General features: G+C 47.4%; 1 protein-coding gene across 2 annotated transcripts in view; it reads left to right on the forward strand.

The window, feature by feature from the left end:
* Nucleotides 1-1144: 1144 nt before the first annotated feature.
* The window catches only part of GDNF (glial cell derived neurotrophic factor), an 18004-nt gene continuing 4706 nt past the window's right edge, over nt 1145-14442 (forward strand). The window contains exon 1 of one of the 2 annotated variants that reach the window (XM_009285158.1): nt 1145-1316. In XM_009285158.1, coding sequence (XP_009283433.1) covers nt 1145-1316 — 172 coding nt within the window. The remainder of the gene's footprint in view (nt 1317-14442) is intronic. The other variant, XM_009285159.1, reaches the window with a different exon arrangement.

The raw sequence follows: 14442 nt of genomic DNA on the forward strand, positions 1-14442 counted from the left end.
ACCGGGCGGGGGGCAGCTGTCATCCCCGGGCGGCGGGCATCGGGTGCGTGCCGTGGCTGACTGCGGGCGGGGCGACCGGGGAGCGAGGAGGAGAGAAGAAGAAGGTAAAGGGAGAAGAGAAGGAAAGGGAAGGGAGAAGAGAAAAGAAAGAGGAACAGGAAAAGAAAGAAAAGGAAAAGTAGAGGAGGAGAAGGAAACGAGGAGAGGGAAACGAAGAGAAGGACAGAGAAACAAGAAAGAGGGAAATGAGAAGGAAAGGGAGGGGAAAAGGAGAGGAAAATTAAAGGAAAGGGAGATGGAAACAGAGGAAAGGGAAAAGGAAAGGGGAAAGAGAAAAGGGGAGGAAAAGGGAAATACTGAAACTGGGGGAAAGGGAAACGGGAAGAGAAGGGGGAAAGGAAAGAAGAAAGGGAAAGGGGAAAGGAAGGGGAAAAGGAAGACGATAGGGAAAGGAAGGGTCACAAGTGAAGAGGAAGGGAAAGAGGAAAGAGAAAAGGAGAGGAAAATGAAAGGAAAAGAGAAAGAGGACTGGAAAGGGGATGGGAAAGGGGAAAGGGGAAAAAAAATGAGGAAAGGGAAAAGGAAAGAGAAAAAGGGAAAGGGAAAAGGAGAAGAGAGGGAAAGGGAAAGGAAGGTTTGCCTGTAGCACAACAAACCTGCGCAGCCCTGCACCCCAGATCAGCCTGGTCCACCCTGGCCCAGGCCGGGGACAAGTGCCCTGGTGCTGCCCAGGTGCTGGAGGAGGACAAGCACAAGGTGACCTGCCTGCCAGCACAGGGACACCGTCACACCCCCACATCCCTGGGCACAGGCTCCTGGGACCTGCCTGTCCGCATCCCCCAAAGCAGCTCGCTTGGGCATAGAGGGGCTGGAGGCCATCCTGCGCCTCCCTCTCCCACACCTCTCACTGGGGAGAGCCCATCTCCCTCGCTTTGGGAGGTGATAAGGGTGGGAGGCTGAGCTGGGCACAGGTTTTTTCCCCCTGCTTTGTCCCAGGGCCTGGCCAGGCTGATCTGGGGTGCGAGACTGCCCAGCTTTGTCTCAGGGCTGGCAGGGAGGGGGCAGGACTGGGGGAGCGCAGCAGCTGGGGGGCTAACCCTGCCTCTTCTCTCTGCCAGGGGCCCGTGTTGGAAGGAGATCTAAGATGAAGTTATGGGATGTTGTGGCTGTCTGCGTGGTGCTGCTCAACACGGTCTCCACCTCGCCCCTGCCCACCGGTAAGACGCCTCCCAAGGGGCCCTCTTCAGTGGTAGAGGGGCCTGAAGACGATCTCTCCCCCATCAGCCTGCTGCCTCCCTATGCTGTGCACAGTGACTGTAAGAAACATTCCCCTTTGTAGCCACTGCTGTCTGTCTTGCTAAACCCGCTCCCCTTTGCTCACGCATGAGGGTGAGGAAAGGACCACTCCCCCTTTCTGCCCCCACTTCTCCCCCAGGCAGGGTCACTGGCTCTGGTCTGGCTCCAGCAGCTCCAAACCAAGTCATCTTCCAAAGCTTGGGGTTGGCAATTGCAGTGGCAATGCCCTCCCTTCCCCACCACCTCCAGCCCTACCTTCCTCGCGGTCATAAGATCCTTTTGGTTGAAAAACCTGGAAAGATGGGAAAGTTAGTTGTATGCAGAAGAGCCAAGAGGAGGATCAGGTACATACACCTTGCAGTGCAGGCACTGAAACTCCTTCCACACCGCTCAACCTCCACTCCCTGCTCAGACCTGCCAATGCAATTATTCACTGTCTGTAGTGGGCACAAGTCCTGATGGAGATTGGGCTCCATGGTGGGAGGCACTGTACACATCCTGGAGTGCTGCTGAGTTTCATTAAATCCTCCTTGGATCCTGATCCCGAAATTAGTGTGTCCGCATGGAAATTTACAGAAGAGTAGCAGTGGCAGGGTTAGGAGCTTGGTGCAGAGCGATCCACATGAACCAGCTCACAGTAAGACAGCTTACAATCCGAATGACAGATAATAATAATGCCTTGCTAATAATAGGTCTCCTACAATAGCAGATACAGGATTTTCACAGTGTATGTGAGTGTTACGCTAACTCTGGTGGCTTTTTAAAGTGAGAATTAATATGACTCAGTAAGAAGTGGCAAAATACTCACATGAATTGTGGAGATGTTCACTTAGCAAAGGCACAGATGGAGCTTGGAGGCTGCTCCCTTTGCCCTTGCTCCACCCTCTCTGTTTAGCTCCTTGCGGGATGCAGACAGTATCCAGTAATTGGGATTCATTTTTATCTCCTTATCTGGAGGCATGTCCTTTCCCTGTGCCTGCCACAGCGCCAGCCACAGGCAGCCCCTCTCTGGTTTCTCTGGGAGCAGCCAGGCTAACGCAGCGTGGAGGCACTGAGCAGGGAATCGTGTGCCGTGAATCCCCAACACCCATCTCCTCTTCCACACACACATCTATGTCCTTCCCCATTTAGTCTTCTCTCTTTCCTTTTCTTGCTTGTGTTTCCCCCCTGCTGGAATCTTGCCTAGGCTGCCGCCTCCGCTTGTCCCAGCCTGGGCTCCTGCTGCTTGCAGACCGGCAGCCCCTGACGTCCTTTCAGCCCCTCCATGCAGGGAGGTCGGCCAAAAGTGCTTCCTCCCAGGGCTCCAGCCTGCCAGGGCTGCGAGGCCATCACATGTGGTGATCTTCTCCATGGCGAGCTGTGTGGCGGAATAGGTACTGTCCTACAAAAGGCAGTGATCAGCTTTTCACACCACTGTGCTGGTCCCCTCTGCACAGGCTTGCTGCAGTGCCAGTGGCAAGAAGAGCATTGGGGGGAAAGTGGTGCCAGTCAGTTTGTAGCTCTGGCAGAAGCTGCAGGGTGGGAGAGCATTAATGCTCCATCTTTCCAGGGTGATAGTATTTGTACGATGCCTGCTTTTATCTTGAAACTTACTTCTGGGAATATGGTTCTTGGTGAGATGGTTTCTCCGCAGCAGCTCCAGGGGACAGGCAGCAGTAGTGGTCTTGTCTGTTCCTAGTGTCCAAAACTTCTCATTGTTGCCTCTTTTTTTCCTGTGGATTGAGTAAACAAGAAGTGGGAAGAAAGACAACCTGTGTTTTACCTGTAGTATCAATAGACAGTCTCTTCCAGATATCTCTGTTTCCAGGGTACAGACATAGGCTTTGCCAAGCAGAGCTGGGTTGCAGGTTATTGCCCAGGACAGTCATTTGAGAAAGGACTGATAGTTTGATCTCAATCTCTTAACTCTGCGGATCACAAGTAGGCGGCCCTGGCTGCAAGGGGAAAGTAAGCAGTGCTGTTCTTCACAACAGAAATTGGGGAAAACCCGGGGAGTTCCTGTGGTCTTTGCATGGCAGCGGTTTACGCAGCACCCGTGCCCAAAAGTCAAAAACTCTCCACTATGTTGCTAAGTCGGATGAGTCAAGGGAGACCTGCAGAAAGGTGGCTGTAAGAGGGCAGTGAAATACTTTGATCCACTTTTATGCCTTTTTTAGTTGATTTAGAAGTGTGTGGCGTCTGGAGAGCAGTCTGCAAACACAGAGCCCATGAGGCTGATCCTATCCGGGCACATCGCTGCCTTCCCACCGCAGCAGCACATTGTTTGAGTCACCACCATCAGTGTCTTTGACATACTTGTTTCTCTCCACTTACCATTTGGTGGCACGCACACTTCAACACAAGAAAGACATATAACGATGTACACAAGAGGAGTCACGTCTACACCATGTAGACTTCCCTCTCCTCTTCGAGGTTTCTCTTGCAAGCAGAGGGCAGTGTGCCACGAGCATGCAGGCTGGCTTGCAGCTCCCCGGCTCATCTGCTGGTGGACCTGCCGTGTATTAATATCTCTCTGGATACTGTTGGTCAGCTGCTTTGCCAAGGGCCTTTGCAGGAGGCAGCTCACAAAGCGGTGGGAGTGCTGTCGTCACTCACATTGGCTCATCTGCGTAGGGCAGTGTGTGGGCGCTGAGCAGGACTGGGTGCTGTGTGCGTTCAAAGAGGGGTGCACTGCTCTCCCCTAAAGCAATCCCTGTGCAGGCTGGGTGGGGAGTAGCAGTTGCACTCCAAGGTGTGCATTGCTCTTACTCCAGAGAGGTCGGGTCTCCCATACACCGCTTGCAGCAGGGGTTAGCAGGGTTTTGAGATCAAGTCCTGCTCCTAAGGGCAGGCCAAACACCTTGCTGGAGCACAGATCTGTTTTCCCAGGCCCCTGACACCTTTTTGTGTTCTCATTTGATGGGATTGCTTTCTCTTCAGAGTGCTCTGAGGTCACCTGATGTTACCCCCTCCCTTTCAGATTGGGTCGAAACCTTCCTTCGTTGCAGCCTACAGGCAAGGTCCTAACCCCCTGAGCTGATCAGGTGTAATGTGCTGACCTTTGCTGTTCAGGGCGGTAATTAGAGATGGCAGAGGGTGTTGGCAATCGCAGTCTTCTGCATTTTTTAGTGGACTGGAGGCTGGAGTGAGACTAGCCTCCATAAATGCAGTACATTTGAGATGAATCCAGTGTTTATAGGTGTTTTAGGCATCAGTGTTCATGGGATAGCTTATTTCACACAAAGAAGAGCACCTGTAGAGTTTGTAAGGTTAGAAAACCCTTTCTTTGTTTCCCTTATGCTACAGTCTGCTGGGGGAAGGGCATAATTAGCTTAAATAGCAACTGCGAACAGAACAAATATAAACCAAATTACTATAAACTAAATACTAAGTCAGCAGCTTCAGAAGCATGACAGTGCAGAGGGAGCCAAACACTTGGTTTGGCTTATACGCAGTTCCCAGCGAATACGTGTTGCAACTGCTCGCTGCTGTGTGGCCCTAATCAACATGTATGTGAGGACTAGAGTATCCTAAGATCCAGGATATGATATATAGTCTCTTGATCAAGTGAGCATCTTTAGTAAGAACTAGTGGTAAGCATGTAGAATTAAATGAAAAATCTCACCATGGGCTTTTCCCTCCTAACAGGAGGAAAAGGTGTTTTTTTGCATTGTAACATCTGCGTTACTTTATGGCCGCTGGATGGTCATTTGTTGTTGGAGCTCCTTTGGTATGTTTGTTATGCCATAACACACCATGGTATGTGTGCATTAAAAATTCTTCATACCCCTGCTGAGGGATATCTGATGTTAAGTTACTGCATTTAGCTGCAACATTATCAACTAATATGGAAAGTATCTAGAATAAACAGTGATACTGAGGACTCTTTAAGGCAAAAACAGTATTAAACTATACTTCCAACTGAATACATTTCCTTCCCTACAATATTTATTAGGCACATTCAGTGTTGCAAACCAGAACTCTCATGTTTCTGTCCTGACTTTCCTGCTCAACACACTTATAGTGTGGCATAGGTGCTTTGGTCTAAGATGCCCAGAAGCTACAGAGGTAACCTGCCCATGCACAGTAAATTCAATGCATCGGAGAGGTATCTGCCACACTGAGCAGGTGCCACACTGCATCATTTGATCTATGTGTATCCAGTACAGCCAGTGCATTCAGCCAGTGTCAGACCGAGTGTGCCTGTGTCCCTGGGCCAGCATATATATCAGAATCATAGAATCATAGAATAGTTTGGGTTGGAAGGGACCTTTAAAGGTCATCTAGTCCAACCCCCCTGCCGTGGGCCGGGACATCTTCAACTAGATCAGGTTATATAGTAAAGTTTGTTTGCATGAGCATGCCCAGGTTGTCTAGACATTTAGAAATCTCAAGCACTCAAGTTTGCCCATTCGTGGGCCAAATTCTAGAAAAAGAAAGAACAGGACACATCTGGTTAAATCCAGATGCATGTAGCCCTAGAAGCTGATTTCTCTGCAGTCTCAGGTGTAAATACTGAATATACTCCTGTGAAGGGTGTTCTGGGACTTAAGGAGGAAAGGGCTGAAATGCAAGAGAATATGGTTTTATTCTCATTTTAAGAGTTATCCTTTGTTTAAAGTTTTATGTCTTTGCTGCTTTTCAATTTAGGGACCTGAAAAATTTCCCAGTGGAAGTGTGGATCCTTTTAGATGTTTTGCAGGTGAGGGTTGCTAGATAACATACCTGAACATGCTTTTCTTGGTCACCTTTCATAGGCATCTTCAATATATTTTAGAAATCCCTGTATTCAGGGTCTGCAGATGACAAGCTGCAAAACCCTTCCTGAAAGGCTGAAGAATTCAGCTGTGTAGTGACTATGAATTGATGGGGGAGGCATTAGTTGTCCACTAGATGAGGATCCTCAGATTGATAGGTCGCAATGTCTTTGTAAATTACACTGTTCCTGATTAGGACTGCATAAAGTAGGTTTAAAATATTTAAAGTTACAGAGGCTGAGAGAAGCCATTGGGGTCATTGAGTCCCATCCCCCCAACTGCAGATGATCAGGGATGGACATCTAGTGCAAATATCCAGTCTTCATCCCCACACACACACACTATCAAGCAACTGCAACTTCAAACTTGTAGTACATAGGCCAAACCCCACATAACTACACTTGTTGTGGATTCTCATATTTCTGAGGTAATAAGTTAATGACAAGTAATAAATGAGGAATACTAAATATTGCAGCATAACCATGTTCAGGATCATCAGACATCTAAATAGGCCACTGCCTTGTTAGTGCTGGTAGAGTAGTTGACACTGCAGAATGGTCATTTTTGACAAAACCAGCTGTAGTTTCTGATCACGTAATATTTGGTAAGGGGAACCAAAGGAAAGATTTCAATGATTCTTGGAAATCCAGTCCCGATTACAAAGAGAAGAAAGAAAATAGAATGAAAAAGATTTGAGACAGGTACAAACAAAGCATTAAGACACAAAATATACATTAGAGTATGTCTGGTTTTAAGATCAAGGACAGAAAATTAATTATGTGAGGCATTTCAAACATCAGCATTCTTTTTAAGGAATAAAGCTACATTGTATGACTTAGCAGGTATTTAGGCTGTATGTATTGGTACAGCACTTAAACTGGAACCTGCAGGTAATTTTCTTTGAAGTCAGTGGGACTTGTACAAATGCTTTAATGATTATTGAACAGGACTAGTCTTCAAAAGAAGCACACACTGAAATCAAAATACTTGTTTTCCTGCATTGGGGCCAGGCAGTGTTACAGCAGTATCCCAAAACTTCTCAGATGGCCACATTTTTAGAGGCAAGCTGGTCGTATCCCCTTTAAGTAATAAGCAACATACAAACATCTGGACTACCTCTGCTCCCATCCCAAGCGTGTAAGATTTCTTTGGCAAAACCAGCTATTACTCAGGAAATTTCTGACAGGGAGGTGTGGATCCAGTGTAGCGGCTGGGAAGGAGCTTGCTCTTCTGAGCACACACCAGTGCCATCTGGCAGGCCGTGGTCCACACATCCCAACATGAAACCTTCTGCAGCGGAGCACGTAGCACCTGCCCTAGAGCCAGGGAGTGATTATTACAATAATACCATTTTCCAAAGTGCAATATTAAAACTTTTTGTATCGTTCCTATTGTAAACCCATTGAAATGCAGGTAGTGAAAGGCAACAATGGAAGAACACAAATAATTTATAGGTTAGATCAAAATCTGATAGCAGGAGAGATTGCCACAGGAGGGGCATCAGCCAAGGTTTTGCCCAGGTGACTCTGCTTTACTGTCCCCAGGGAAGAGACTGGGGTAGGGTCCCTTCCTGCTGCTTTGTTGCCTGTGCTTGTTCCTTGGGAACACCCCTAAAATGCGAAGGGAGATGCAGCGTAAGAGCACAGGCAGCCCGGGAACAGTTGCTGTTATTTATTTAGGAATGCTGTTCCCATTCAGTGAGCTGGTGCTAGAGTGGGACTGGGTGACCGATGTGGGGTTTTACCGATGTCATGCGAGGGCTGGGCTGGATCCCTTTTGCACCAGGGATGCCAAAGAGAATTTCTTTTTATTACCGACAGTATTTCCTCCATTACAGTCTCAGTGCTGTGCCTGTTAGCTGACTGCATGTGTTCTTGCTACTGGAGGTCACAGGTTTCAGGTCCCACTCATACATACTCATTTGAGGCTCTCGCAGGGTTGGGACAGAACCAAATATTAAGCGTAAACCCAGGTTTTACTGTGAAGCTGGATATTTACTCAGCATGGTACGGATTTGGAGGGGTACAAGGCCTTAGTGAGGAGACAACAGGCAGGTATGTGCCTTGCCCAGGTTTGGGTCCTGCTCCATCACTGGCTTCAGGCAAGGCACTGCCACTTTTTTCCCCTTTTACACTCTTTATGCCATAACTTCTTCAGATGCAGAGACTGCTTCGTGGGTGCTTGAGTACCCACACAGCCTCATACAATAAGGCCCTAGTGCAGACGGGCTCCTGGCAGCTGCTGCAGGAGCTGTCACAAAACCTCAAGAGCGACCGCTGAAAAGCTGTCTGCTCCTCAGTGCCTCAGAGCTGGTTTTTCAAAGCTCTGAATCAGAGGCAAGACCACATCCTCCTGCTGCTCCTTTGCTGCTTGACTGCCAGATGAGACACTCCTTTACCCACCCCAGAGAGGCCAGAGGAGGGGCCCGGCCCTGGGTGCCAGCCCAGAGTTGGGCAGGATCTTGGGAACAACCCCGCCTGGACTGGATGAGGAACAAGAAACTCTTGTGGACAGGTCAGCTCGCAAGGCAGCTTCCTTTACTTCACCCAGTTCATCTGACCTTGCTGTTTTCCCCTGCTCTCAGGGAATTCCCCCAGCTGGCAGCAATTACAACGGTCCTGTTGTTTCTCCCCTTTCTTCTCCTGGTGGGAACCAGCGTTTCATACCTGTGAGAAAGCAAGCAAAGGATGCAAGGGGAGGCACTGCCAAGCACGGCAGTGTGAAAATACAAAGTACTCTGCAGCAGATTTGCCATTATGACCAACACATTGGAAGTGGCAGGGTTAGCTAGTGAGCCACAAACACAAAACTTGGCTGCTCCATCAGGAGCAAGCACACCAGGAAGGTTAACCCTGTGCCTTTTTCCAGTGCTGCCTTATTGTACCTGGCTGGTGTGAGCGGCCCCGGAGTCATCCTCCAGGTTACTTAGCACTTTACCTAGATGAGAGACAAGTGACACCAGTGTGAAGCTCCATTTCTAAAGGCTCTCTGAGTCGGAGAGGAGGACGCAGCATGTCCTGGGAGCTGGCAAGGCAGGGAGTGAGGTAGTGAACCAGAACTGTATTAAACATTTAAAGATGAGCTGACTCTGGTGTGTTTGATGCTCTGTTTCCTAATGGACACAACTGACTGGTTTCCATTTCATTCTTAGCCCCACAGATTTTCATGCAAGGCATGAAAGCAAAGTCATGCCTCAGAGAGGTGATACTTTAATTGTTTAAATCCTGAAAAACTTTCAGCATAATATTTTTAACACCTGCCTTTGCTTTGATGCCTGCATGATAGGCTTTGTTCTTCATGAAAAATATTTCATTTTCAATAAAATAAATGGTTTATCCCCACCACAGTTGATGCTTTTTTACTTCGCAAAGCAGAATGATCATCACATTAGTAATTTTAACCTAGCTAAGGTTGCACTTCTACAAACAGCTTACTCCAAGGGTCTCCTAAAGTACGTCTTTGTGGTGTGAGGTGGAGGGATTCTGTGTTCGGACAGGGCACGTCCACTATAGTAAACACCTGAAAACACTACTGCTAAGTAAGCTAAATACAAAAATAATTAATGAATAAATAGTATACCAGAGTAATCTTCATAAGCAGCAAAAAAAATGAGGATGATTCGTTGCAGTCACTGTTAGAGGCACATTACTTGTCTATTTCCCACTAGCAAATGATCGAAGAAGAAATGTCTTTGTGAGTATAACTTTGGAGGAAACTTAAAAAATAACCAGGAAAGAAGGGAAATTAAAGTATTTTAGTTATGAAGGGCCCAGATTAAAGTACCAGAACTGTTTTTGAAAAAGGGCCATTTGATCATAACACAGATCTGGATCTGAATTTTCTAAATAATGCTTACCTTTATAATGCGCTCGATTAACCCCCTTGAACTTTGAAATCGTGCTTTAAACTAGAGTCTGAATGCTGCTGTTTGAACTTCTCTGATTGAAAGACAGCTGTGCTTATGTGAAATATCCTGGTAATTTTATTCAATGTTTGGGCTGACATTTTGATGTAGTAGCTATACACTGCCACAAATGCATGCATAAAAGCTACAATGTAAAACAAAACCTAATTTTATCATTTTTAGTATACCTTGTGACTTCTATTACATCACTTTAACTCAGGATATGCAAAGTGCCAAATGACACTGCAGTGATGTGATTACATTTTCCTGAGATCTTTATAGGAAACTATTCCATAAAGTACAAACAGTTTCAAATAACTTAAAACGTCAAGTTTTATGAGATTTAAAAAAAAAGGAAAACCCATTTATATAAATTATTATTTTGCAATTAATAGAATTAAATTCTATTTCTTGTAAACTATAATAAACAGCGTGGTCAGAAGAGACTGTAGTTAGCCTTTTAAATCCATAACCAGGCACCAAAATGAGTAACTGGATTTTTTTCTCAAAAGCTGAAGATCCATCTGTTCCCACTGAAATCAATTTGTGGTCAGGTACAAACTGAGGGTTTCTCGCTCTACCATGCTGGGTTACTGCCACTGCGGGGGAATATTTGGCTTTAAAATAAATCTGTTGCTAGTGAAATCAAAGGAATAGTTTTACAAAATGTAATCATGTTCACATTTGAACAGACAGAAATAAATTGTACATTTTTCCTTAATGGAGACTGTTTTCTTGAGAATGTGACAAGTTTGGTTTGGATATTCATTTAAACCTATTTTATGTAGAAGTCTACCTGAACACTGTATAATTTATTCTTCTGAAAAGCGCAGGCATCAGATCCCAGCCCTGCTGGCACGCCGTGTCTCTAATTAATTGGAAGTACAAGGCAGGCTCTGGGGGTTTGCGGCGGGGAAGATGCCCGGAGGAAGGCATGTTTCCCTGCGTGCCCAAAGCAGAGCTCTGGGGTGGCTTTCTGCAGAGGCCAGTGGGGAGCACCACAGGTGTTTGGCTGCAGGATCCTGCACCCGTACGCACTGCCAGCTCTTGCAGTGCCCAGGGGACAGGGACTCTGCTCGGGGACGGGCAGGTCAAAGCTTCAGGTTCCAGAGAGCAGCAGTGAGGCGAGAATTTCAGTTTGCATTCAAGAGGGACATTCCTAACCCGAGAGGTTGGGTCAAAACTATGATCTGGTGTGCCCTAAAGGTTCAGAAAGCAAGCAAACAGCTTGCAAACAGCAAGCAGAAGATGCAAATATTCTTGGGTTTTTAATTAGCATTTTAAATAAGTCTCATTTCTTCTTCTTTTGTTTGACTTCTGGAGTTCTGGATATTTGGTGTTCACCAACTCTGCCCCCAGCCTGGTCATTCTTGTAGATTCCCATGTGCACCAAGCCTGTGATGTTTCATTCTTTCCTTCTTTGCTTTTTTTATTCATTCTCTGGTCATGTGAGAAACAGGGCAGATCAAGAGCCCTGGTTCAGCTGGACATGGGAGACAGAGAAGGTGCCCAGAGGCAGACTGGCACATGGGCTGCCATACATACCCCCCACTCTTGATACTCCAGCGCCTGAAAGCAGACTCATGCTCTAGTTGCCACAAGAGGAAAAGGCTCTGCCTGTTCCTGCCTGGGTGGTCAGGTCCTTGGCACGGCACTGAAGGAGGGAGCACGGAAGGGAGATGCAGGAGAGGGAGATGAGTGGGAGGAGGACAGACGTGCTGACCGCAGCTCCCGCAGGTACCGCTGCCTGCCCCACGCTCCTGCCGGTGGGGCACTAGGCAGAGGCGATGCAAAAATGCGTGCACATGCCCACGTGCAGACTGCCTTCGAGGGATTTCCCCAGGGAGTTGGACAGTCAGGAAACAGCTTTCAGAAACGTGACATAAAACCCAAACGAAACCTCGTGACTTTGCACCAGTCTTGTGAGGTTCATGGCACCATAGTCTAAGTGGTGGGGCTCAGCCCATCACACTGCCCCAGTGGGGTCTGTGAGCCTTTTTCCCATGCTGTGAACAAGATACACAGAGGCCCTGTGTTCCCTGAGGGAGGATTTTACATTTCCAGGACATATGGTCCTTTCCCTCAGAAAACACCTGCTTTGAGGTGCATCACGTGTGATCCAACCTTCACTAACCTATATTGAGCACGTGCTGTTGTGGGCTATCCCATCCTGTCCTATCCTGTCCCATCCCACCCCATCCTGTCCTCTCCTAGGTGGCTTTGGATGTTTAAATTCTAATTCCTTCACACCCTGGAGGCTGGGACTAGGGATTACTGCTCAGAGATCTTTACTGCTTTTATTGCTGTAGTATCTGAGCATTTTCTGCTGGCACTTTATACAGTGTGACAGGCATCTGTCATGTGTTTGTTCTCTCAGCTTTTCCACCAGAAGGCAAGTGTTGTCAGTAAACTAGTTTGTTTTGAAAAAATATGTGTGTGTATAATTAGATATATTTGTATGTGTGTATGTGCAAATACAACACATATATATACATATACACACATGCAAACTGTGTATGTCACATGAAGGGATAATAATATGTGCTTCTCCCAGGGGTGTGAAATCCCCACGGAAAGCTCTGTCTGCTGCACAGTCAAGTCAGCACAGTCCATGCAGTATCAGAGAAGCAACGCTGCCAGGCTGTTGACCTTCGTTCTGAGACTAAACATTTTCTAAACAGTGTTGGAGACAGAGGGGTAACTAAGTACCCTTCAATCAAGTGGCTTTATTCAGGTTACAAACCAGCACTCGATGCCAAGGCAGACCCTATGAGTCCGGTGGTGTTCCCTGGCCACGTAGCTTGGCTCAGCACCCCCTTTGCACCCAGCAGCACTTACCACAGTGCAGAGACCAAACAAGTGCTCGGCACATGGTGGCTGTGGTGCAGAGAGGTCTCGGCATCCCTGGAGCACATCTACCAAGTGCCCATCAGGATGGGGTGGTCCTGCTGTCAGTCTTCTCCACCTTCCCTTCTGTCCATTAGTTACATCTTTAGTCCTTGGTCAGTGGTTATTGCTTATTAATGTATGATGTCTGGTGGTAGCTTCCTTAGCACTTACCTCTAGTGCCTAGTTTCAACCCATCACACCTGGTGTTACTGCTGGCATTTCCACTTGGTTGCCCAGGGTCCTACTTCAACACTTTTTTACAACATTTTGTTTTGGGCTCTCAGGCTTCGCACCCATACTTACTGGACAGCTGAATATTCTTACTGAGTCATGACTGTCGCCTTGGCATAGACTACTAAGGCAACTCTCACTTCACTTCTGGCTGTCAAGGTTTCCTTCAAACCCCTGCGAGCCACTCCTAGTGACTGTTTGTAGTCACGCTGATGACTATGCTTTGTTAAGTAGCAGAAAATTAGCACCAAGCCACATCAGATGTGTATGAGCCCCATTGCTTGGGTCCATGGTTCAGTGGCTGCTGGGTCCAGCTGTGCTTGATGCAGTACTGAGAGCACAGGCCCACACCGCTGATTGTGTGTTGAAACTTGGCTTTGTGGGATTGTATAATAATTCAGAGTTGTACCGCCTAGAGGCTGGCTGATCGCAGGGATTGGACGTGTTCCTTGAACAGTGCTAAATTATGGAAGCAAAATTGGGGTACATTGGCAGTCCAGTTGGAAGCTGTCAAAAAGAGCATTGTTGCATTGATCATGACTAGTTTGGGGCTCCACAGGCAGCGGGTGTTGCTGCTTACAGCAACTTGCAAGGACACACTGAGTAGCCCAGTAATGCAGCTGCCATTGTATTAATGTGGTGTACCCACATAACCGCGTAACAGCATGTGTGGTTGTAGGTGGGCAGACACTGACCAGGGTCAATAGGTCCAGCACATTTTCTTGAGGGGGGCTCTGTGCCCACTGTTCCCACCGGTTCCCTAGTATCACCCATATGCCTTGTGTCCCCTCCAGTGATGTAATTGCCAAATACTGGGGGTCACTGCAGGAGTCCTCTCAACAGATTCGGATATCTGCTTGGGATATTTTCCAATCCCCTGGGCTGAAGGGGATGTCCACCCTGGGGACAGAAAATTTGCATTCATCTTACTCATAGTGCTGGCATCCCTCCCAGTGAGTCTCCCAGGTGGCCTGATGTTGCAATAGGGGATGAGCTGAGCAGGGATCCCTGGCTCCATGGGATGTATCGGCCATACACACCTCACCCCAGGTTGCATCTTGGAGCACTTCTTGCATGGTTTGTGTTAGAGCCTCAGTGAGATTAGCAGGATCAGTCATGCTGCTTATTGCCCCATTTTCTGGCTGCAGCAAGTCCATGTGTGTAGGTAGGGCTTCTCCAGTTGGATATGCTGTTCGCTTGATTACTTGATCTACTTTTGCCCTATTGCTTTCACCTTCTGCAGTGTTGACACCCCATGCCTGCGTTAGCAGCGTTGCATAGAGTTCTTCTATGGTGTGTTTCCTCCACCTTAAATATCATAGGCCACTTGCAGCGCAGAAGGCTCTCAACAACATTAGAATCATAGAATAGTTTAGGTTGGAAGGG

This window comes from Aptenodytes forsteri, unplaced genomic scaffold (genome assembly GCF_000699145.1).
Source record: "Aptenodytes forsteri isolate BGI_AS27 unplaced genomic scaffold, ASM69914v1 Scaffold120, whole genome shotgun sequence".
NCBI classification, from domain to species: domain Eukaryota; kingdom Metazoa; phylum Chordata; class Aves; order Sphenisciformes; family Spheniscidae; genus Aptenodytes; species Aptenodytes forsteri.